The sequence below is a fragment of the Ylistrum balloti genome, unplaced genomic scaffold (assembly GCF_031769215.1).
Source record: "Ylistrum balloti isolate Yb309-2 unplaced genomic scaffold, AGI_CSIRO_Ybal_v1 Utg371070, whole genome shotgun sequence".
In the NCBI taxonomy this organism is placed as follows: Eukaryota; Metazoa; Mollusca; class Bivalvia; order Pectinida; family Pectinidae; genus Ylistrum; species Ylistrum balloti.
In genome coordinates, this window is record NW_026782591.1 from 256,043 (window position 1) to 283,752 (window position 27,710).

Genomic DNA, 27,710 nt, shown 5'->3' on the forward strand with positions numbered 1-27,710 from the left:
TTTTTACATACTTTAAAAATCCATGGAGCTTGCTTATGTAGTATGAAATTGTCATTCACCATTGGTATTAGTGTACCAAACTCAAGACATACAAATTCTAACTTTTTGGAATGAACTCTTTTAAAACTCCAACAAGGTTTCATGAATAGGGATCATAAACTGTCCCATTGTAGGGCATGTGAAAACATTCACAGAAAAATCATGCACAGGTGAGTGAATCTATTTTTAGATTGTATTCACCTGTGTTTTCTGACCCAAGGTCATATTGCAATCAATGGTGAGGTGTAGTGGGACAGGACAACAGGTAGCATGTTCATATCAATTTGTGGACAAAGGAAACTACACATTTTTTATAATTTTAATGTTGTTGATAATGTTCAGACGTACCTTTGATTGGAGCTCAAATTGTGAGTGAAATGGCCAACTGGTATATTGGTTGTTTTAAGAAGTCTATAACTGTGTTGTTAGCTTTGCATGTGTTCAAGCTAATTTGATCGTCTGAAATTAGAGGATGTGTTCAGTTGTGGTTGAAGCTGACCGTGAATTTTCAGAAAATGCTAAATATTAATTTTAAAAAACACACAACTTATTTGCAGTTTTCGAACTACTGAAATGTCCTCTGAGGCGATAATATCTATATTTTTAACTGATTATAATTTCTGGAAGGGAATACAGGCATTTTTATTTTGCTATGCTTGGAAAGGAGTACATAATAATCCCAGGGTGGCAGCACAAAGTCCCTGGCTAAAGAAGATAGGATTGAAATAGGAAAATGAAGTGCAAGGCATTATATATCTAATTTTACTGAACAGCAGTACATGGGGTGGGCCTATAAACAAGCATGGTCTTATATCTGGATAAATAAGTAATGAAAAAGAACACAAAGAAAGGTTTAACAGTTGGTTGGGCTATTCTGTCCACATTTCTTTTAAAATGATCATCAATCATTACAAAATTAACGAAGATTTTGGGTCAAGTTTTATTTTCATGTTTTTTTTATTTGTTTTGTTACAGACATGCTAAAGGCAAACATGTCAGAGAAGGTAGACCTACTTCCTCCCTCAGCATTTGGTACAGCAGCTGGGAATGATGGCTGGAAAGAACTGGCTGAAGCAACAAAGGAAGTTCTTCAGCTCAAACTGGAGAACCAGAGACTCAAGTAAGTACAAATTTATTAGCAAGATGCATGTCAATGTAACCCTGGTAAAATACTAGCCGCAAAATACCGCTCAGCTAGAGAGAAGTTCTCTTTAGCTCGATTGGTTGAGCGTCAGACTGGTAAGCCAGGGGTCCTGGGTTTGATTCCTAGCAGATGCATTGTAATAAATAATGACCTCTGTTACATCAACATGTGAATATGCCAAACCAGGATACTACTAATATTACATTTTGATAACATTTCTTTTAATCTGGATTGAGCAAGAGAAAAAAAGTTGATTTATCAGTCTTAGACAATGTACTTCAGATATATTTACACCTAAATAAACTCTGCTGCATAGATTACAGTTATAGAAGTTAATTTTTTCACAAATTCAAACAACCACTATATGAGTCATGTAATCCAGGGTATTTGACCTTTGACTTTTCGTGATGTCAGAGGTCATATCACATATCAGAAGGGTCAAAATATAATCTTTGTTTATGAAACCTTCATGCAAATATGTATGTATAAATATTGTAAAAAGGCAAAAATATATACACATATACATACCATTTGTACAGCCCTTACTATTATGAGTTATGTTTTTCAAAACCAATAACAATATGTCAGTCACTTTATATTTAATTTAATTTTGTGCAGATATAGTTAACCAAGCACAACAACACATCCTCACTTCAATGTAAAACTCTGTATTGCTGATGAGATGAGACATGGCATGACTTTACACATGGTACATCTGATTTGTGGTAAAGACTTAACAAAATTCAGGAAAAGGTACTAATAGCGATACTGACCCTACAACAGAACATTAAAGTAAAGAAATATGGAGTACACAATCCAGTATACTACTATAAACCAACGAGATGCCCTAACATTAATCAATTACTTATATGATGATTCATCCCAGAAACATGACATGGGGCGTAATGACTAAATGCGAAATATCTCTTCCACACTGACAGATGTGCACAAATGACACCTAGAAACAAATTAGGGTTAATAACAAACAGAGTAGCTAAAGGATGATGTGTAATAAAAACCAGATCATGGCATTAACTGACACAAATCATTATAACATACAAACATTCATCTCGAGACAGGAGAGTGGGGGGCTATTGTTTACATACTTCGAAATTAGCAAATTGCCATTTATATTGATTGACAGCATAAAATGCAAATGCGTTTACATACTTTAGTTGACAAGACTATTTGTAATATACACTTACATCACTGTGCTTTGCCAAAAACTGAGAAATAGATGGAACAAACTTACAACACAGAAGAATCTTCATTCTGTGACCACATGTTTATAAATTTTCAGAATGAGGCTTCTACCTTTTCACTATGAGGCTTCTGTCATAACATTACACACTTTATAAAAGACTTTTTTTCCATCCCTGCTAGAAGAATGAGATTTTTAGGAACCAAATATGTCTTCAAAACATATTATAAACAGATTTTTTAAGAAGCCAACATTGGAGATGGAATACAGTGATCTTTGACTACAACAGCAAATTTTCTGTTAGAACCAGCTGTGATACCACTGGTGACAGTCAAGTAATATATAACTTGGGGTATCAAATTACATTTTTTTTCGTTTAGGTTATTTTCATAGAAATGAGATTTTATTGGTTTATGCCTGTCTTTGTCATGATGTTTTTTTCTTATTTCTTATGTATTTATGCCCCTGGATCAAAAGGTCAGGGGCATATTGTTTTTGTGCTGTCTATTTGTCTGTTGTCAATTCTAACCATGTCCATGAATATTGCATCAATAAATTTAGTTTATAAGTATACATGATAATCCCAGTAATTGTTCTTTCTATTATTTACTATTCAGTATTTTTTGTAGGATTTTTCAATTCAAGTCCTAACACCAATTCCAAAATATCCATGAATCCAAATACTAAAAGATATTTAGTAGGGTTTCAAAATTTGAGCAAGTCCAACAAAAAAATCATGATTTCTGGACTGTGATATCTGAGTAGCAAAATGGCTGCTTTTTTATCACTTGATCAGGATGACCATCTGTTGGTTCAGAGCAAAAAAATTGCCATATTGTATATTTACTGTGCTAGTTAATGAGTGTGAATATATATAAAAGCTTTATTGCCTCTTGTCACAATTCATCATCAAGCTGTGATAACTACAGTGTAGATGCTCAGGAGTGATGATACATAGGGGCCTCTGTACATGCTGATAAATTTATTCTATTAAATGTGTTCTCCTTAATAAACATCACAAGCCCCTAGCTTCTATAGTTCATTTTTTAAACAGTAAAGACTTTATGATATAGTGAAAAGTTCATGTTCAGCTTAAGACCTAATGAAAATAAACTTAAACTCAATCACAAATGAAGAAAAAATGAAATACCTATTTGTATCTAAGCCTGTAGGAATCCATTTCCCTGTAACAAATGTCTTAGTTTTGAAGAACTCTAATTACCTGTAATACCTATACCTGAGTAGGTAAGGATTTATTTTACCTGTAATACCTATATCTCAGTAGGTAAGGATTTATTTTACCTGTGATACCTATATCTCAGTAGGTAAGGATTTATTTTACCAATAATACCTATACCTGAGTAGGTAAGTATTCAATTTACCTGTAATACCTGTGTATCTGAGTATGTTATGAATCAATTTACCTGTAATACCTGTGTATCTGAGTATGTTATGAATCAATTTACCTGTAATACCTGTGTATCTGAGTATGTTATGAATCCATTTACCTGTAATACCTGTGTATCTGAGTATGTTATGAATCCATTTACCTGTAATACCTGTGTATCTGAGTATGTTATGAATCCATTTACCTGTAATACCTGTGTATCTGTGTATGTTATGAATCTGGAATCTATTTACCTGTAATACCTGTGTATCTGAGTATGTTATGAATCCATTTACCTGTAATACCTGTGTATCTGAATATGTTATGAATCCATTTACCTGTAATACCTGTGTATCTGAATATGTTATGAATCAATTTACCTGTAATACCTGTGTATCTGAGTATGTTATGAATCAATTTACCTGTAATACCTGTGTATCTGAGTATGTTATGAATCAATTTACCTGTAATACCTGTGTATCTGAGTATGTTATGAATCCATTTACCTGTAATACCTGTGTATCTGAGTATGTTATGAATCCATTTACCTGTAATACCTGTGTATCTGTGTATGTTATGAATCTGGAATCTATTTACCTGTAATACCTGTGTATCTGAGTATGTTATGAATCCATTTACCTGTAATACCTGTGTATCTGAATATGTTATGAATCCATTTACCTGTAATACCTGTGTATCTGAGTATGTAAGGAATCCATTTACCTGTCATACCTGTGTATCTGAGTATGTTATGAATCTGGAATCTATTTACCTGTAATACCTGTGTATCTGAGTATGTTATGAATCAATTTACCTGTAATACCTGTGTATCTGAGTATGTTATGAATCCATTTACCTGTAATACCTGTGTATCTGAGTATGTTATGAATCCATTTACCTGTAATACCTGTGTATCTGTGTATGTTATGAATCTGGAATCTATTTACCTGTAATACCTGTGTATCTGAGTATGTTATGAATCCATTTACCTGTAATACCTGTGTATCTGAATATGTTATGAATCCATTTACCTGTAATACCTGTGTATCTGATAATGTAAGTATTCAATTTACCTGTAATACCTGTGTATCTGAGTATGTAAGGAGTCCATTTACCTGTAATACCTGTGTATCTGAGTATGTAAGGTATCCATTTACCTGTAATACCTGTGTATCTGAGTATGTAAGGAATCCATTTACCTGTAATACCTGTGTATCTCAGTATGTAAGGTATCCATTTACCTGTAATACCTGTGTATCTGAGTATGTAAGGTATCCATTTACCTGTAATACCTGTGTATCTGATAATGTAAGTATTCAATTTACATGTAATACCTGTGTATCTGAGTATGTAAGGAATCCATTTACCTGTAATACCTGTGTATCTGAGTATGTAAGGTATCCATTTACCTGTAATACCTGTGTATCTGAGTATGTAAGGTATCCATTTACCTGTAATACCTGTGTATCTGAGTATGTAAGGTATCCATTTACCTGTAATACCTGTGTATCTGAGTATGTAAGGAATCCATTTACCTGTAATACCTGTGTATCTGAGTATGTAAGGTATCCATTTACCTGTAATACCTGTATATCTGATAATGTTATGAATCCATTTACCTGTAATACCTGTGTATCTGAGTATGTAAGGTATCCATTTACCTGTAATACCTGTGTGTCTGATAATTTAAGTATTCAATTTACCTGTAATACCTGTGTATCTGAGTATGTAAGGAATCCATTTACCTGTAATACCTGTGTATCTGAGTATGTAAGGTATCCATTTACCTGTAATACCTGTGTATCTGAGTATGTAAGGTATCCATTTACCTGTAATACCTGTATATCTGATAATGTAAGTATTCAATTTACCTGTAATACCTGTGTATCTGAGTATGTAAGGAATCCATTTACCTGTAATACCTGTGTATCTGAGTATGTAAGTATTCAATTTACCTGTAATACTTGTGTATCTGAGTATGTAAGGTATCTATTTACCTGTAATACCTGTGTATCTGAGTATGTAAGGAATCCATTTACCTGTAATACCTGTGTATCTGAGTATGTAAGGTATCCATTTACCTGTAATACCTGTGTATCTGAGTATGCAACAAATCCAGTTGCTTGTAATACCTACTCCGTGGTCTCTTAGAACTTATTTACCTGTAATACCTGTATATATCAAAGTTTGTAGGAACTATATTTACAGAGTATGTCAGAATTCAACCACTTACCTTTACATAGATATATATATACATACATGTACAGACTGTATCAGTTTCTGCTGCAGCCAGTCTAAGTATACTTCACTTGAAACACCTGCAGTCACAAGACATCTGTAAATGACCTACTTTTTGTAAGTGTTCTATATCTGTCTGTTAAGAACAGTATTTAGACAATTGTTACAAAAGTGTAAAGGTCAGGGCCTCGGAATTCAACCCTTCCCAACTTTAATTTGTAAATAACAATACCTCACATGAATACAAACTATGGTAAGGAATTAACAGGGATCATATGCATGTTGATGGGTCAGTAACACAAGAAATAGCAGAAAATATTGATAAATACTGACAAAGTTGTCCCTGAATTTCACTATTTTGTCAAGTACAGACATTTTACTCTGCTCTAGATCACAGATAAAAATATACATATCGAGTAAGATATTTGATGTTATTAATGCTATGTCTTGAAGGTGTACACAAATGTGTTTTCTTTCCATTTTATTCTGAGGTCAATAAGTCATTATCTGTGCTGTTTATGCTAACATATTCAGGTTGGCAGATTTATGTGCTGTGGATCTGGTGTGAAAGTTGATTTCTAAAAGTTCATCAGATATATAATATATTCTGGACATTGATATGATAAACATGTAGTTATGAGGATAGTTTTAATTCATACAAACACACTTCTTGAATTGAATTTACACAAAAATCATTAAAGATAAAAGTCATGTTTATGTATATCTTCATTGATTTCAGTCCTTTCTAAAACTTAAGTACCACATAATTTTAGAAAAGTCAATTTGAACGAAAAAAGTTTTTATTTTTTTTATATGAATTGTTTGTGGTTTAAAATAAAAATCAGTATATAAGATTTGGTAATATTATATCTAAATCTTGACGCATTTAACTGAGGTTACAGTGTTATTGATTGTCATGACCATAGAACTACACGCAATTGTTGGACATGACGAGAACAATACACTCATGCTGCAAAGTGCCAGGATATCTCCCTTTGGTCTTTCCCTTTATACAACTAAGTCACGGGGGTCCTAACATGAAAATAGCAGGTTCCCTTCTCCATGATAGATAATTACATGGATTGATGGTCATAAACATGAGATGAAAGTAAGCAATAGGTATGTAGGCCTTAAAACAGCAATTAATTTATGATTAGTGTCTTCGGATTCAGTTGTATATTTAAATTAGTTGTAGAAAGACTGAAAACAGAAATCGAAGGGTCAGTATTGTTTTTATGAATTTGAATCCTTGTCTAAAAGTTATTGGAAAAATACATTTATAGAAAATAAACACATTTGTATACAAACAATAAATTTATTTACTTTTTGAAATTAACGTTTTGATGATGTTCATGTATTTTTCATTTTTATCACAGTAGAATGTTAATAAAACAATGTGACAGTAGGAATTAATGTTGCTGACAGGTTGAGAATCATCCTGACTTCACACATGCCCGTAAGGTCAGAAAATATATCTTCCAAAATAGGCTGACTCAGCAAGGATGTAGGTCAGCTTTGCATACAGAATTCATTTATTTACCAGGATGATAAGAGTTTCTGATGAAAACTCCCATCAATGATGAAATAAATACTGAACAGGGCCATGAAATATTACCATCTAATGCCATTTAAATGTTTGTTTTTCGGTTGAGCATCTGTCGTCTTGTTTCAAAATTTTGTATTTCCACCATAAACTCATGTACAGTGTATGTATTACACAGACATACATGTATACATACACTGATGCAGGTTCAGGGTCTGTTACACAAGGTCTGACATTGCATAGCTCTGTTTTACCTTTTACCTGTTCATTGACCTAATTTCATAAATATTCATAATTATGTCTGTAATTATTTCTTCTTCTCATTATTTGTTTATCCTTTTATTTTTGTTTTGATTTGTGAAATTAAAAAAAAAAGATGTTATGATAATGCATGCAATTGCAAGTTATATTTATAATCAGTTATGATGATATTTACAGAAATAAAAATTTCATATACCATAACTTTAATAAATTTTGGAATATCATATCTTAAATTAACTTTGGTATACCATAACTTAAGTAACTTTGGTATACCATAACTTAAGTAACTTTGGTATACCATAACTTAAGTAACGTTGGTATACCATAACATAAACTAACCTTGGTATACCATAACTTAAGTAATGTTGGTATACCATAATTTAAACTAACCTTTGTGTACCATAACTTAAGTATCTTTGGTATACCATAACTTAAGTATCTTTGGTATACCATAACTTTAGTAACTTTGGTATACCATAACTTAAGTAACGTTGGTATACCATAACTTAAACTAACCTTGGTATACTATAACATAGATGAACTTTTGGCATGCCATAACTTAAATAAACTGTGGTATATCATAACTTAAATTAAGTTCCATGTACTATAACCTAAGGACATTGGTATACCATAACTTAAGTAACTTTGGTATACGATACAGTAACTTAATTAAACTTTAGTATACAGTAACTAAAATAAACTTTTGTTTACCATAATTTAATAGAAGCCAATGGCAAATGCACCATGCATACTAATGAAATGATGAGTTTAAAAGTGCAGATTTTGATCATATAAAAAATTTGAAAAACACCTTTGTCTACATAGTTGCTATCTCTCTGATTAAATATATATGTAAATATATATATTACATGAAGTATAGATATTTTATGATACTATACATGGAGAAAAAAATAACTTGGGAGTTATTTTTCTTTTCAAATCAAATTTTTTTATGTTCACACGGTTTTAAATTCACCCTAGAATATACAGATGTATAATTTCACTTTCAACATCAAACATTTACCCACTTTTTAGCTATGCCATTTTTGTAAATGGGTGAAACAGACAAAGGTTAAACTAGAGAAGATGCTTTCCCATATACAGTAAATGTAATTGTAATTAACAGAAGGTGATAGGGCTACAGTTAAAATAATATATACTTATATAAATATATTAGTAAATCTGTTTGGATCATTATACTCTAGTGGTGTACAAAACTGCTATATACTCACCAATAACTCAACACACTACATACACATGTATGTGTATCCAGCAGTCCCATTCCTTCCTCACTTTTTATATTTCTATCTTCATTGTAAATCATTGTTTCATTTCATACAGCTGTACATCATTTACAAATGGATCATTTATGATTTTTAGGTCATCTGACCCGAATGGTCGAGATGACCTATACCAAACGTGCTTCATCCGTCGTCGTCCGCCGTGCGTCATCTGTAAACTTTTCATTGAAAAAACGTCTTCTCAAATACTAGAAGGCCTAGGGGGCTAATACTTGGCCCATAGCATGCTGGTGTGGAGCCCTACAAAGTTTGTTCAAATGAATGACCTTGACCCACTTTCAAGGTCACAGGGGTCAAATATGTTAAAATATACCAATATACAAAACGACTAATGGACCTGTAGGATCATGGATGATATACCAAATTTGCAAAAGTCCACTTTCAAGGTCACAGGGGTTAAATATGTTAAAATATGCAAATGACTTCTTAATAACCAAAATGATTAGAGTGCTGATATTGGGCCTGTAGGATGCTTTGAGGAAGTGTTACCAAATGTGTTCAAGTGAATGACCTTGACCCACTTTCAAGATCACAGGGTTCAAATATGTTAAAATCTGTAAATGACAGTAACCAAAAGGCTCAGAGTGCTGATATTGGGCCTGTAGGATGCTGGAAGGAAGGGCTACCAGGTTTATTCAAATGAATAAAGCCCACTGTTTTAACAGCAGACTCACTGTTGTTAGAGTCTGGCTTGCTTTTTTATCAAATGACCGTTAAGGCCCATGGGCCTCTTGTTTAATATTACATTTTCATTATTGATATTGATTACCTTTTTATCTGATATACCAGTACACAATGTGTCTTGTCATCCGTAGAGATTTTAAGACTATTTCGGTTGTTCACATGCTTCGCAGGTTGTGAATATGAAATAAAATTATAATCCGTGAAAAATTGGAATTTGAAAAAAGGAATGAAATATTTTGTTATCTTTTTCATCTATTGTTATCTTTTTGAAAATTCAGAGGAAAATTTTGTATTTCAGGGAAGCCCCAAACGTGCCTATTATAATGCCAGCCCCAGTTCAGGTATGTACACCATGTTTTCTCGGATACAATACTTATATAGCGCATTTGAATGAAATTTGTGAGAAGAATCGTAATAAATCTTTATCTAATGACGTTAATGATGTCAACACATTTGCTTCTAATGGTTTTGTTACATTGATCAACTATCAGAAACAAGGTCAAAACATGAACGAACAAAAGATTTACAGAGATACTTGAAAAGTACATGGAGAATAAGACCAGGTGTTACAGAAGAGTAAGTGTCTTCTGCTTCAATGTCAACACCTGACTTGTAAATCTTGGTAAATCCAAGTAAATAATGTCATGTACCCACATGAGAGAATGACAATCATCAACGGAACCAACAGGTATACTAATGGGCTTCAAACACACTCCTTTCATGTTCATTCTTTTTGTATAATTACCATGTTTTATTACTATGTACTGTATTTTGTGGATCATAGGCCACTGTTTTTGCCTTGGCAGTCAGGCATGCCGTTTATGTACCGATGCGGCATATACGTGGATGAAAAAAAATTCAGTAGAATGAAAAGAAAAAAAAATGAAGCGTATCGACTTGACATCAATTCCAGATGGTTGTGTACTTCAGAACAGCCATTTTGTCGAGGTGTATTATGTGCACTATTGACCTGCGTTACCTCGCATCCCGATCATTTTTATTGATGTATCATGTCACGCTTCCAAAAAAAATAAAAAATAGTGATTCAAACCAAGGATACCAGTTTACCAGTACCAGACATCAGTACCAATTTTTTTTAATACCTGCCCATCACATGTTATTAACTGAAACAGATTGTCTAGAACCATCATTTGCAAGTGTATACAGGAAGATTTTAAGATTGAAATAAAAATAACATTCTTGTGGATTAAATTAATCATAACTTTTAGTATGAATCACAGTAATATCTTCTGAACTTTTGTGGTTGCTTCAGAAGTTATAGCGAAAGTTTTCAATAGCCTGTTGCATCCTGGGATTGATATGTCATCGGGTCATATTCTAGAATGACAGCCATGCTTGTCTGCAATAAGAATGGCTTTGTGGAACTTACAAGAAACAATATGAGACTACACAAATTTTATCAGCATGCAAGGGTCTTTGCAAATATTCAACAGAACAGACACCAAAGGAGATATTGTAAAGTAAAACAAATGTAACATCAGTCCCTATATCTGTGTGTAGACAATCTTCGAAGGCTCCCAAGCCAAACGAGTGCAATAATTGCTATTTTACTTTTTTGAAACACACCAATGAAATAATGGATTATCTTTGTAAAATTCATTTGCAAACTTATATTAAATGTTTTACTGATGATCTTGATAAATTGCCTTATGTTATCTGTTATATCAACAAACTTTGGTGAACATAATGGTTACAAAACATTGTAAGAAAGGGTGTGACTTATATTCTGAAGCAGCTAATAAGTGGATGAAATCAAATGTGGTCTCCTCTTCCCTTTTCACGTCCATTCATTGAACAGGGGAAAGCTACATGAAAGTCAAGAACATTACCACTTCACCACTCAACCACCCATACAAAAATTAGAAAATTCTGTGGTGTTCAAAGTAAAAAATAATGAAAGAAAATTATATTGAAGAGCAGTGATTTAAAAAGCATTTGTTTCTGTTAAGTCCATTAAAACGAGGAAACTTTATTGTGGTTATCTCCCTTCTCATTGGCAAAATGTCAGGCATCTGTATGATAATGCTTAGTAATAATTCTCAATGTCATGTCAAAGAACTCACGAATAGTTTTAGTCTGAATGGTGGTAGTAATGATAAGGATATTATTAAAGGATTGAAAATGGGGTGGGTCAGGTGGCACAGTGCTAATGCACTAGCTAAACTCACAAAGGCAACCAGGATTCGATCCTCTGACAGGACATGAAGAGGTATGGGGGTCATCTGTCCATCTTTTCATGCACTTCAATCTGTTTTGACAAGAGTGATTAATATCAGCTTTCTGCTCTTTTTACAATTTTTGTCTTAAATTTGTAATGATACAGAATCATGTTATCTGGATTTTTCTTATAATTTCATAGGATATTCGAGTAACTGAAGAACACAAACACATTCCTGATATGGATAGGCGTTACATTGACGAGTTGCTCATGAAACAAGCTGCAGAGATTGGTGACCTTAAGAAAGAACTGCAGCATGTCAAGGTCACACATCGTGAGGAGGTCGCCAAGTTAGAACGAGAGTATGCCATCACTGAAAAAAAGTCCATACAAGAAGTTGCCTCCTTGCAAGCTGAGCTTAAAGGTCAAGAGGACAGATACAACTCACAGGTAGCTTAGGTCATAGGTCAAGATTGTTTAACACATTAGAAAGTCATGAGTCAAAAGGCAAGAGAAGAGCTGTAACTCACAAGTAACTTAGGTCATAGGTTCACTGGAAACAGGTAAAAGATCAACGTGATAGGTCAAAGATCAAAAAGTTAGATGCAAGTCATGAATCTGAAAGGTCAAAGTTGATGTGATATTTGATTATTACAAGTGAGATTTAACCATTGCAGATGTTTTGTGACCATTTCCAGGTATGGATGAGATATGACAGTTGTAGACGATATTTAACTGTCACAGGTGTCAAGTGGGATTTGAATATCATTTGATTTACAGATAAGTCGTCTCAGTTATGACCATGAAGGAGAGAAAGAAGAGATGAATAAGGTGATGCGAGAACTTAAAGATGAACTCAACACTCTTGGAAAGCGGTCATCTACACGAGTGTCTGACCTTGAGTCACAGCTGAAGGCCAGTGAGGACAATCTCTGTGTCACCAAAGTCACCTTGGAGAAAGAATTACGGTGAGTCCTGGACATCCCTACCACTGACATCACTTACTGATATACTACTACAGAACTGTTTGATGATCTACTAACTTCTTGTGTTATTGTGATATGGATATTTGTAAAAATGGTGTATTCCCCTATTCCTTTAGGTAGGTAATGATTCTTGTTGAGACTTACATATGTGTATTTTGGAAAAGATAAATTAAGAATTTTCTGTAAAAGTATAGTTTTCTGAATAATTTTCTTGCCAGTTGTTTGAAACTTTGGTAATTGAAATGATGTTCTTTTTCCCAATTCAGGTCCAAAGAGTTCACTGTAGAGAATCTACAGAGACAGATCACTCAACTTAAGAATTATATAGGGGACTCTGAGCGTACTCATAAACCTGTAGAGGTCTGGAAGAAAGAGAATGACACACTACGTAACAAAATACAGGTAAGTGCTTAAGACGAGGCTTAGTGAAGACTCGGGAATGACTTAAGTTTGGCTCAGGTAAGACTCAGCTGAGACTCGTGTAAGGCTCTGCTTTGGCTAAGGTTAAGCTCGGATATGGTCAGGTAAGGTTCAGCTCTTTCAACTTAAGAATCAAAGATAGAAAGTGATTCAAGGAGATAACTACCTATTTTTATCTCAGTCTGGATGAAGAAGCAGATGTTTTCATTCTGTACATTATGAAGATACAGCTTGCTGATGTTGGCTAGGGGATACCATAACAACCAAACTTAGCTGATTCTGTCAAAACATTTTTTGTAAAATTTTTTAACATGTTTTTTGCTATTATTGAAATAAGGATATACCATATATACCATTTGGCAGAGTTTTTGTTTCTACATTTGATTTATATAGATTTGTGGTGCAAATTATTAAGATATCAGTCTTTGAGTTTTTGAAGCAGATGAAGACATTGGCAGTAAATAGGTCAGAACTATACAAGGCATTATAGAACCTGGGATTATGTTTAAAGTTAATTATATATCAATTATTTCTTATCTATTTATAGATTTGTGAAGCAGACCGTGAAAATCTTCAGTCCAATCTCCAGCTCCTCAACATTCGTTTGTCTTCACTTAATGAGATCCTTAGCCTACAGGAAGTGGAACTCTCCCGGGTAGGTACATAGATACACCATGATAATTTGTAATAGCTAAGGTGGTATACAGGACAACCCTCATCGACTTGGAACTCCCTGGTGGGTCTATAAACATATATTGAAAGACTTCCAACTCCTGATGGAGGGGAACTTGAAGAAGACACACTCATATTTAGTATTCCCACCTTACAATCAGTTGAAGTATCCCCACCTTACACTCAGATTTAGCATCCTCACCTTACACTTAGATTTAGTATCCCCACCTTACAATCAGATGTAGTATCCCCACCGTACACTCAGATTTAGTATCCTCACCTTGCAATCAGATTAAGTATCCTCACCTTACACTCAGATTTAGTATCCTCACCTTACACTCAGATTTAGTATCCTCACCTTACACTCAGATTTAGTATCCTCACCTTACACTCAGATTTAGTATCCTCACCTTACACTCAGATTTAGTATCCCCACCTTACACTCAGATTTAGTATCCTCACCTTACACTCAGATTTAGTATCCTCACATTATCCTCACCTGACACTCAGATTTAGTATCCCCACCATACACTCTGATTTAGTATCCTCACCTTACAATCAGATTTAGTATCCCCACCTTACACTCAGATTTAGTATCCTCACCTTACACTCAGATTTAGTATCCTCACCTTACACTCAGATTTAGTATCCTCACCTTACACTCAGATTTAGTATCCTCACCTTACACTCAGATTTAGTATCCTCACCTTACACTCAGATTTAGTATCCTCACCTTACACTATCCTTACCTTACACTCAGATTTAGTATCTCCACCTTACACTCAGATTTAGTATCCCCACCTTACACTCAGATTTAGTATCCCCACCTTACACTCAGATTTAGTATCTCCACCTTACACTCAGATTTAGTATCCTCACCTTACACTCAGATTTAGTATCCTCACCTTACAATCAGATTTAGTATCCCCACCTTACACTCAGATTTAGTATCCTCACACTCAGATAGTATCCTCACCTTTAGTATCCACCACCTTACACTCAGATTTAGTATCCTCACCTCACCTTACACTCAGATTTAGTATCCTCACCTTACACTCAGATTTAGTATCCTCACCTTACACTCAGATTTAGTATCCTCACCTTACACTCAGATTAAGTATCCTCACCTTACACTCAGATTTAGTATCCTCACCTTACGCTCAGATTTAGTATCTCCACCTTACACTCAGATTTAGTATCCTCACCTTACACTCAGATTTAGTATCCCCACCTTACACTCAGATTTAGTATCTCCACCTTACACTCAAAATAGTATCCTCACCTTACAATCAGATTTAGTATCCTCACCTTATCCTCAGATTTAGTATCCCCACCTTACACTCAGATTTAGTATCCTCACCTTACACTCAGATTTAGTATCCTCACCTTACAATCAGATTAAGTATCCTCACCTTACACACAGATTTAGTATCCCTACCTTACACTCAGATTTAGTATCCTCACCTTACAATCAGATTTAGTATCCTCACCTTATCCTCAGATTTAGTATCCTCACCTTACACTCAGATTTAGTATTTCCACCTTACACTCAGATTTAGTATCCCCACCTTACAATCAGATTTAGTATCCTCACCTTACACACAGATTTAGTATCCCCACCTTACACTCATATTTAGTATCCCCCAGATAACAAATTGTTTTCAACATTATCATTGTTAAGTTTTTAGAAAAGATTATCTTAAAGACTTTTGAAAGTGGAAATCTTCCTCTCTTTCAGACAACAAAGGAGAAGATGGATAAAGACCAGAAGGAAAATCTACTTACCAGGTAGATATCATCCATCATTTAGCTCTTGTCACCCCTTCTCACAGCAATACACTCTACTCTTGGCCAATTTAGGCTAGTCTACTGTAGTCAAGGGGTGTGACAGATTGCTCACCTGCCCAAATGAATATTTAATCATTCAGACCATTTAATTGCTGTACTTTATTGATCTTTCCGAAATAAAATGAGTAACAAAACTATCAGGTGGTGGTCTGTACAATATAGCATGTTTATTCTTTTTTAATTTATCTTCTAATTTCCAGTCTGTACCTATCATGCAATTTTTTTGTTTTCTTCTTCATTTTTTAGATTCAATACAATTTCTAATAAAGATAATTTTGATTCTAATGAAGTTTTATTATTTAGAGCCAGATTGAAATAATTCAATACAACCATCATGGCACCATATGTAATGCCTACTTTGACTTTTTTTCTACTTATCCTATCCTACCTAACATAACAGTATAAACATTGTGTAGACATTGATGTGAATAATACCACATGATACATCAACTTGGCAACAGGCCAATTCTGTTATTTGGTGTCAAATTAAGAATATTCAATTTAAGTGGAGTCATAGTTTCACTATTGAAGAATGAAAAATCTATAAAAGAACATAAATTTCACCAGTTCAATATTTGCCATGAAATTTTGAGGCTAAAAGATCAAAACATTAGTTACTGGTGTAAAAACCTGTTGTACAGCGTCTCATTTAGAAAGGAATGAGTCCAGAACAGAAAACAACTGTAAGGGTTGTTCGTTTTGTTGTTTTACCATTTATCATTTGAAGAAAATTAGAATTGTAACAGAGGTCCTTTTTTCATCTCAATGCCTCCGCTAGGAATCGAACCCCTGGCTTACTAGTCTGACGCTCAACCAATCGAGCTAAAGAGAAGTTCTCTCTAGCCGAGTGGTATATTGCGGCTAGTATTTTACAAGGGTTACAGAATTAAGGATAATTTTTTCACTGAAAAAATTGAAACAGACTATAGTTTGTTCCAATGATTTAATTTTAAGAAATCATTTTGTGATTTTACACCATTTTTGAAAATAATGAAAAAATTTTGACCACTTTGAAAATGAAGGTCTTTAAAGTATTTGGTAATAATTCCCATTTTGTAAACCAGAAAATTTAGCTTCACATTCTCAACCAAAGTTTCCATTTTAATATCTGTGTCTATAGCATGATAAATTATAGTTTTTTCAATGAAAATATTATTGTTTATGCATGTTTTACATAATGGAAGGTTTTCGAAAATTTTCTGTTTTTTTTTTTTTTTTTTTAGGTGGCGAGAAAAAGTATTCACTCTTCTCGTTCAACAAAAGTCTTCAGAGATGATGCAGAAAAAAAATGACTACAACTGGAAAGAAAAGGTAAGAAACTGAAGGAGGGCACACCAGGATAAATTACAAAAAAAATTATAAAATAGTTTCCTTATGGCTCCTGATATGCAGTGAACAACCTACAATTTGTATTGATGAGTCATTTTCAACTTTATTGCTAAAACAAGTGGGTTCCGCAATGTAAAATTTTAAGTATTTCCAAAATTTTTATGGGTCTTTAACTTCAAAAATTCTTTTGGAAAAATAGACACAAAACTAATATACATTAATGGCTTTCTTGCTGATTCAATCAGAACTCAGAAATTTTGTATTTTGAAAGTTTCCATTTTTATTGATGTTAAAAAGTTGTGTATAATACTACAATAGCTTCTCAGAAAAATGATGTTGTACAGTGACCAAGTTTGGTGTGTCTGGACTCTTTCCTCTCTTGAATCCTCTTTATTTCACCATTTTGAAAATTATCAAACACCTTCTTATTCCAGACATTTTTTCCAGGTATAAATAAGTGATCTCTGACTCATTATGCTTATATAACAGAGGTAGCATTTTCTGAATTTGATGATCTTACATCAGAGATCTAAACATGTGTTTGTCTAGATTAATGAGAACTAATACCTGCCTCACAGGCCACCTCTATATAGCAGTCACCTTCTGAAGAGGTCGTCATTTTACCTCTATATCAAGGCCACTTTCCTCTTCTCCTGCAAGGTGCCTTTATGGACAGGTTTGACTGTATATAAGTCCTTATAATGTTTGGATAAACTGGTACCCTGTACAAATTTTAATTCAAACAGATGTGTATGGAATACATATTATAGGTAAAGTTAAGTTTGTAGAATTGATTTGAAGTTGAAGTGTGTGTTTTTTGTAGCTTTCTGACCTCCAGGACCAGCTGATGTCTGTCAGTAACCAGAAGGAAGTTCTAGCTCACTCCCTGTCTGACATCAAGGCACAGCTCGATATAGAAACCAACAATAACAAGGTAGATGTGATATAAGTAAAATTTACCAACAATATAGCTTATGTAACTATGTTTAAGGTAGTTTGGGTATTAATAAAGGTCAGTTTTGTTGTTGACCTCAAAACATTGTTTTAATGTTTATCCAGTAATCAGTTGATGTCCGTTAATAAGACCACTTACTGATGAAGAGTTACAGACATTTGGGTGATGCAGTTGCCAAGTGGCTAAGATATCTGACCTTCTTTATCACTAGCTGTGGGGCCTCTGGGGCGTGGGTTCAAGACCTGTGTGGGGCAGTTGTCCTGCCATAAGTCTACCCACTGCCTTTCAGAATTGCTATTTTGTCAGCTCCAAGGCTTATTGCAGGATAAAATGGCTCCAAATCACTAAATACATCATGTTATAGTCAACCTTTGTCCAGCAGAATGCTTGTGTTATAAAGAAATTTGGAGAAATCAGTATAAGTGTTTTAATGACTTTTCAACGCTATGTGTGATAATGACTGTGTTTCTATGACTTGTAGAAGCTGCAGCAGGAGGCAGAAGAGACACAGAAGGTGGCCGTCGTGCTCGATCAGCAGCTCTCTCAGGACCGCGAGTCAATGGACAGTCTGGTTAACTTCTCACAGAGGTATATACTTTGATTAATAGCAGAACAATACTGAAATTTTAGGAAAAAAGTTCCTTACAAATCAAGATTGGCATTTTACTTTGTTTTTAGATAGTTTAAACAGTTATTATGTCTTTTTTGATATATTCTTAACATATCAATTGACAGTCCTACTGGGTTTCAAAAATGACAGTGGCATGGCTGTTGTAAATTTTTACTGGCAAATTAGAAGATGGATTGTTTCTTAAGGTTGACATACAAAAATGTACTTGGCACATTGATTTATACATATAGTGATGGTGTCTTTCTTCTCCTCTTAAGTGGAGTTTTGATAAAAATGAACATTTTGTCTCATTTCTTAAATTTGGAAATTACCGATCATAAATGACCCATTGCATTTAAATTATTTAAAATGAATTTGTATTTGCTCGTTAAAAATTTTGACAAAATATATTATGGTATGATGTCTTTGCACATGTTTGTTTTCCATCAGGTTTTTGTCTAGTGATCTTTCTCTCAATTTTATTTTTATTTTTTCCTGAAAGTTATTAGACGTCATAACCATAATGTACGTTATGTTGTCTTGAACAACATCTCTATTCATCACTATTTGGAAGATTTATTTCTTGTTTTTTTTTTCTTCATTTTGATTTTGTTTCATTCAGTGTTATCTCTGCCATGGATGCAAAGCTTCAACCGCTTACAGCAGCCCTAGTAACACTCCAAAGATATGGTCAGCGGGTCAGTTTCGCCAGTGGACGTGTTGAGATGTTACAAGGTAGGTATTCTCTTTTACTGTTTAACTGTATTTAACCCCAAGATAATCATAGTTCAGACACACACCCTAGAACTGGTGTTTTGATAAAGCAGAGACCCACAAAATCATAATTTGTTTGATGGTGCAAATATACATGTTAGTTCTATTCTAACATCATCAATTCAACACATAGTTGGAAGAATGCTTCTGTGGTTTGTTGTTTTTTAAAATACATGGAGATCTCATGGGGAAGAAATGTAGTGGTATGAAGAATTTTAAAAATAAAGTTCTTTTGTTAAGTTTTTAAATTGCTGTCATTTTGGGCTAGAAAAGAAATAAGCATTTATGATTTGAGATCGCTCAGAAAAGTAAATGGCAGACTGGAAGCCATTTAAGATTTTGAAATTTAAGTTTGTCGATGCCCTTTCTCAGTATGAGGTGTAGATTTTTTTAGGCCCCTGATTATATTTTGCAATTCCTATTTTGTTATTGATCAAATTTTGATTCTTAAAGTTTGCTTAGTTGCTTCAAATTTGAGGCTAATCGAAAAAGTGCGAACAGGCAGCCATTTTTACTTTGGCAGGCAAAGGTTGAAGAAGCACTGAAAAATTATTTTTCAGAATAATAAATTTAGGTTCATTCTTAACAGTACATTTTTAAAATTCTTTTCTCATAGAGCAAATTTGGGTTTGGTAAAATCATGAATTTGAGACGGTGTCGTTAATGGTATCTCGCTAATCATCATTACTATTTCTGGGAAAATGACGACAAAATCTCAAACTTCGTGTTGTAAGAAAATCAAATGGTTTGCAGATATTTTTGAGATTTGAAAGTTTTAATTTTTGGATTCGTTTTCTGTTGATATTACTGACTGTATAACATGTGTTGGAGATATGTGATTATTACAGATGATTTGTTTCCCTCTTGAAGAATGAAAGATAATTCTCTTTAACTTTATAGTGTTTTTCTTTATGATAGGTCTGTATGCCCGCCGTGATGCTCTGCTACAGAGAAAGACTGAAGAAATGGAAAAACAGACTGGGGAGAAAGAAGGGGAGACAATTATATCAGACAGGTATTACATTATTATCTGCGATGTGCACACCTTATATAATAATCTCTGTATCAGTTTGTCTACCTGTCTTTCCGTTCTCCCCAATGTAAGTTTACGAAGCAGTTTCTCTAAATTTTCAGGACTTAGATTTCACATGTACATTTAAAACATTTTTTTTCTTTTTGAAAATTGTAATTAAGACATAATTAAGGAAAGCATTTCATTTCACAAAGATTTCACTGCATGTTGAACATATTACAAGACATTGCGCTTCTGAACGCTTTAACTTGAAGAATCACAGTGCTAACTGTATTGATAGAATGTCGGCCTTCTTAACCTAAAGGTTAAGGTCCATATGTGGTTTGATGCTCCATACCCGTACCGGTTTGTGTTTCTAAGGAAGCTGAGAAACAGACTGGTGTGCTGATGTGATTGCATCCTTGGGAAACTCACTTTACTCTTAATGGCTGTAGACAGCATATATTGAGGAAGCCAGGAGTTGTTACAAGGAGCTCCTGCCTCAAAATGATCCTGGCTATTTATAGGGCAATAAAACTAGCAGTTAATTTCAAATATTTACCTGTGTAGAATTTGAAATATTTACCTGTATGTGATTTGGAACATTTACCTGTATGTGATTTGGAACATTTACCTGTATGTGATTTGGAACATTTACCTGTATGTGATTTGGAACATTTACCTGTATGTGATTTGGAACATTTACCTGTATGTATTTACCTGTATGTAATTTGGAACATTTACTTGTATGTGATTTGGAACATTTACCTGTATGTGATTTGGAACATTTACCTGTATGTAATTTGGAACATTTACCTGTATGTGATTTGGAACATTTACCTGTACTAATATGTGATTTGGAACATTTACCTGTATGTAATTTGGAACATTTACCTGTATGTGATTTGGAACATTTACCCGTACTAGTATGTGATTTGGAACACTTACCTGTATGTGATTTGGAACATTTACCTGTATGTAATTTGGAACATTTACCTGTACTAATGTGATTTTGAACATTTACCTGTATGTGATTTGGAACATTTACCTGTATGTAATTTGGAACATTTACCTGTATGTGATTTGGAACATTTACCTGTACTAATATGTGATTTGGAACATTTACCTGTATGTGATTTGGAACATTTACCTGTACTAATATGTGATTTGGAACATTTACCTGTATGTGATTTGGAACATTTACCTGTACTAATATGTGATTTCGAACATTTACCTGTATGTAATTTGGAACATTTACCTGTATGTGATTTGGAACATTTACCCGTACTAGTATGTGATTTGGAACACTTACCTGTATGTGATTTGGAACATTTACCTGTATGTAATTTGGAACATTTACCTGTACTAATGTGATTTTGAACATTTACCTGTATGTGATTTGGAACATTTACCTGTATGTAATTTGGAACATTTACCTGTATGTGATTTGGAACATTTACCTGTACTAATATGTAATTTGGAACATTTACCTGTATGTGATTTGGAACATTTACCTGTATGTGATTTGGAACATTTACCTGTAAGCATTTACCTGTATGTAATTTGGAACATTTACCTGTATGTGATTTGGAACATTTACTTGTATGTAATTTGGAACATTTACTTGTATGTGATTTGGAACATTTACCTGTATGTGATTTGGAACATTTACCTGTATGTAATTTGGAACATTTACCTGTACTAATATGTGATTTGGAACATTTACCTGTATGTAATTTGGAACATTTACCTGTATGTGATTTGGAACATTTACCTGTATGTAATTTGGAACATTTACCTGTATGTGATTTGGAACATTTACCAGTACTTATGTGATTTGAAACATTTACCTGTATGTGATTTGGAACATTTACCTGTATGTGATTTGGAACATTTACCTGTACTAATATGTAATTTGGAACATTTACCTGTATGTGATTTGGAACATTTACCTGTATGCTATTTGAAACATTTACTTGTATGTAATTTGGAACTGTGCACAACTGGAAATGCTTACTAGTGAAATTACTTACCTGTGTGTGATTCTGGTATGTTTCAGTGTAACTCATATACAAGAGGAGCTAGATCGTGTGACCAAGGAGCGTGACACATTGGCAGTTCAGCTGCGACAAGACAGTCAGACCTGGGACGAGCGTGTACAGGCGGCCACAGCAACATGTAAGATATCATTTCATCCATTAGGAACACTCAAGTTGTCAATGTGATCCTCTTGATGTCTGGTGACATAATTTGAACCTGTAGTGTTTTGTTTTTCTGACTTATGAGAGTTATGTCCCCTTTATGTATTTATGTCTCATAGTCCACTGAGCATTTTATTCTGACTTGTATTTCTTTGAAACTTACTTAGGTTTTTATCCAGCTTAAATAGAAGTTTTACATTTTTGTACAAGTGTTTTTGTGGTTGTGATACTCTAAATGGGAGTTAGAGAGTTATGTCCCTTCTCTTGAAGTATACCGGGTGATGAAGTGAAGATGTATGAAGCAACAGTGATAGACTAGAATAAACAAGATATCATAATATACAGGTTTTATAGGGATCACATTTTGGTAGATGGGACAGGATTTCCGGGTAAAAAAATTATGTGTAAATTAATCCTGTAATGTAAACCTGAAATCCTGATAAAGACAAATTTAATTCTCCAGTTAAATACCACTGATGGTTTGTGTTTTACAGATCAGGAAGAAATTACCAGTCTGAGGAAGACTATTGAGGACCTGGAATATATCACACAGGAAAAATCTCAGGTGAGACAGTTTTGTTGAATGAGACAGGAAAAATCTTAAGTGAGACGTTGATAAACAAAGTGGGAAAAATCTCAGGTGAGACACTGTTGTTTAATGAAGAATCTCGGGTGAAACACTTACACAGGAATACACATTGGAGAAAAGCTTAATTAAACAAGGAGTTTTTGTCAGTATAATGATAAACTTTGTTCCGTTTGACCAGAGGATGACAGAGCTTAGTGAAAGGTGTGAGCTGCAACAGATAGAGCTGGAGGAGGCATCAGAGAAGGTTGAGGCACTAAAGATGGCACTGGCCCACCAGGAGATTCAGTCCACACAAGGTAGTTATATACAGTGTCTTACTGGTCATGGTTAGATTTCGAATATCTAATGTAAAGTTTGTTATATTTTTTTCACAAATCATATTGCACAGCATGATTGAAGCAAAAAGAATGTATTTCTCCAAAGATGTTACAAATTGAACTATTATTTTCTAGATTACTGTAATACCAGTTTCGTTGGGGAAACTTTTCCATTGATATCTTTGGCTCTCGTTAATCTATAAATTTATGTGACCACTAACTGGTAAAGTTATTACAAGTAGATTTATTGATCTGCATTTATCCATGTATCAAAGTCTACCAAATAATAAAACCACGAAAATTGAACCCCATGAAAACATATGATTTTACAGTAATTTAATTTTTCCTTAAATGTGTTTTTTACAATTTTATGCTTTTCATACTTGAAAATATCAAATATCAACTCAACGGTATGGCAGCATAAATTTTAATTTTATTATCTAGTTTTCTAAGCTTGGTTGATGACCAATTCATATGTAAACTGTCTTGTAGCCTTGTCAGAGCAAAAAACATCGATGCAGACAGAAACAGCTGAAGAATTAGCTGATTTAAACCGCAAACTTGATGACGCTCGACGAGAACACACAAAAGCAGGTAGATAAAAAAGGATGAAGTCATGTTCATATTGGATTCCAAAGTATTTCCATTGCTAAATAGAAAACTTTACATAGTAAATTAATGCTTTGGTAATTTTTCAGGGCAATATAAGCATCTGTCAAACATAGATCAGTTTTGATAGACTGGGCTCATCAAAGTTAAATTATTTTTTATTAAGATCTCAGTAAGGAAAATACGTAAGTATAAAAGAAGATGATTTTTTTCTGTTAGTTCTGGTCATATTCTGTAATATACGAAAGTTATTTCAATGGCCAACCTTCTTATCATGCATAATATGGATATTCCAGTTGTTGCACTAAGACAGTTAGAACGTCAGACCAACAGAGAGAAGGAGCGGTCAGCAGAGCATCTGGCCACTGTAGAGGCACATTACACCAAACATGTTGGTCAGTTACAGCAGCAACTACAGGCACTGGAGAAAGACAGGAACCTGATGATGGTAGGTAACTACAGAAACTGTAGGTAACCATGGTAGTGCAGGACTAGAACCTGATGATGGTAGGTAACTACAGCAACTGTAGGTAACCATAGTAATGCATGACTGGAACCTGAGAAACACAAACTGGCAGGCGTAGAAATCGGGACCTATGTACCTGGTTTCTTCACATGAGGCAAAATAATCTGAGCTATCACACTCATCAAACCACCAACGTTTTAAACCAAATCTTTTTATTTTTAATATGCATTTTGTTTTTGTTTAGGCCACTCTGAGACAAGAAGGACTCATTGGAAAGGTCAAGGCCACAAGGTCAGAGCCAGTCACACTTGAGGCTGAGGAATCTGTTACACAGAGGAAGTCTGTGGTCTCACCACCAACACTGGAGGGACCAGCAAATAGAGAAACAACAGGTAGGTACTCCTGGTGTCACCACCAACACTGGAGGGACCAGCAAATAGAGAAACAACAGGTAGGTACTGCTGGTGTCACCACCAACACTGGAGGGTACTCCTGGTCTCACCACCAACACTGGAGGGGCCAGCAAATAGAGAAACAACAGGTAGGTACTACTGGTCTTGTCATCACACCTGGCCTCCTTATTCTTGGAAATTCTTGACTCCTACTGTAAAATATGGTCTTTACATTTTTAGTAAAGAATACATGTCTCAGAATAGACATTGAACGCTTGCTAATAAGACTTAACTTCTGGAAAGATAATAGTAATTGCATTTATCATTGCATGATTGAAATAGAATCAGCATTATGTTCTTTCTGTTACAGATGAACCTCTAGAGTTGGTATTGGAGGATCTCAAGTCCCTGACATCAGCTGTACTCAAGGAGGAGGCTTCTGACTCGGACGACTGAAATCCAACAAAGTACTAAAGCATTATCTGTGATATATACAACATTGTAAGAAATTTCAGTTGTACTGAAACCATGGGACAAGAATGCCCTTAGCACTGAAAGATTTGTACTAGAACACCAGTGCTTGTATCTCCAGCTGTGTTACCAGAACACCAGTGCTTGTATCTCCAGCTGTGTTACCAGAACACCAGTGCTTGTAGCTGTGTACTTGTATCTCCAGCTGTGTTACCAGAACACCAGTGCTTGTAGCTGTGTACTTGTATCTCCAGCTGTTACCAGAACACTAGTGCTTGTAGCTGTGTACTTGTGTTGTATCTCCAGCTGTTACCAGAACACCAGTGCTTGTATCTGCAGTTGTGTTACCAGAACACCAGCGCTTGTATCTGTAGCTGTGTACTTGTATATCCAGCTATTATCGGAACACCAGTGCTTGTAGCTGTGTACTTGTATCTCCAGAACACCAGTGCTTGTATCTGCAGTTGTGTTACCAGAACACCAGCGCTTGTATCTGTAGCTGTGTACTTGTATCTCCAGCTGTTCCAGAACACCAGTACTTGTATCTCCAGCTGTTACCAGAACACCAGAGCTTGTAGCTGTGTACTTGTATCTCCAGCTGTTACCAGAACACCAGTGCTTGTATATCCAGCTGTTACCAGAACACCAGTGCTTGTATCTCCAGCTGTTACCAGAACACCAGTGCTTGTAGCAGTTTACTTCTACTGATGTCCTGGCGACAGCTAGATATACATGTAGAAGTGTACCTAAAGAAAGTCCTTGGTTCATCTTGTAGGATGAGACAGAGAATAAACTTGTTAAGGCCAGTTAAAATATACAAAACTTGTATACTACAGTACTCAATTGTGATATATGTATGTTACATTGCTAGGTTTAGTGAAGATCTAGCTTAATTTTTAATGTCATACTCAATAAATTACCACAATTTGTTCTTTTAATTCTGTATGAATGTAATTCATTTTTCACTGAACTTAATTTCAGCAGGAATTGTTTGAAGAAAATATGGATGAAGATTTCATTTTTGTATCAAACATGTGTATGATATTTATTGTTTGTTTACGTATTAAAAATATTTGATTAATATGATCATGATAATATTAAAACATATTGATTCATAATTTTTCTTCCTCTCTTTTATCACACTCACTGTTGTATTGTAGTTGATTTTGATGCCATAATTGAGATTTTAAAATTTTATATTCCATTAAAAAAGACCATATTCCTGCTTAAGGTTTTTTTTAAATGTAGATCAGAATGTTCACATAGTAAAATGTCCTAACAGTTCATACAAATTTTTCATTTGATTATGATGTGGAGTGAAATCTATTCCTCTACAGTAGTGTTGATGTTATCGGTCATTAATTCAGCAAGTGAAAAAGAAATGAAAAGAAATAGGAACAGATCACAGGCTATTGGGTACAGAATAAGAAAATTGGAGTTTGTTGTTACTCTGGTTACTTAATACTACAGCGAGATCATTATTTTGAGGCACCTCAGCCATTAGTATGTTACGACCTATGTAATTGCATTAGATTTCCAATTTCAATTCAGCCTGGTAATTTCAAACGGTTAATGAATATTTTAGAGATTAGGTTAAATTGACCCTGATTTACAATAATTTTAGTGACACTAATCAGATAAAAGCATTTGACTGACCCTGATTTTCAAGTGTTTTAGTTACACTGATTTATAAGCATTTAGTGAGGGTCAGAAAGCGTTTAAGTGACACTGAATAGATGAAAGCGTTTGACTGACATTGATTTTCAAGCATTTTAGTGACACTGATGAGGAAAAAGCATTTGACTGACCCTGATTTCCAAGCGTTTTAGTTACACTGATCAGATAAAAGCGTTTTTCTTAACTTCCGGAAAAAAAAGCGTTTACCCGACCTTGATTTACAAGCGTTTTATTGACACTGATCAAAGAAGTGTTTTTACTTACCCTGATTTCCAAGCGTTAGAAACTTTGATCTGATTTACGTTGTAGCGAAACTAATCACAGATCAAAGTACTGAAAGGCTAAACGTATTGAAAAATGTTCACAAATAAGAGAACCAGAGGCTATTTTTCTGAATTTTAAGCG

General features: G+C 34.3%; 1 protein-coding gene across 1 annotated transcript; it reads left to right on the top strand.

Moving 5' to 3' along the window:
• Positions 1-1,020: 1,020 nt before the first annotated feature.
• On the top strand, positions 1,021-25,865 carry LOC132560493 (coiled-coil alpha-helical rod protein 1-like). Its single transcript, XM_060225158.1, has 19 exons — positions 1,021-1,159; positions 10,097-10,139; positions 12,179-12,427; positions 12,758-12,945; positions 13,230-13,365; positions 13,931-14,038; positions 15,794-15,843; positions 17,127-17,214; positions 18,056-18,166; positions 18,669-18,775; positions 19,420-19,532; positions 20,490-20,586; positions 22,643-22,761; positions 23,279-23,349; positions 23,552-23,669; positions 24,183-24,284; positions 24,596-24,747; positions 25,010-25,157; positions 25,528-25,865. Exons 1-19 carry the CDS (start codon positions 1,032-1,034, stop codon positions 25,611-25,613), a joined length of 2,214 nt encoding a protein of 737 aa, XP_060081141.1. The 5' UTR covers positions 1,021-1,031; the 3' UTR covers positions 25,614-25,865.
• Positions 25,866-27,710: the final 1,845 nt, after the last annotated feature.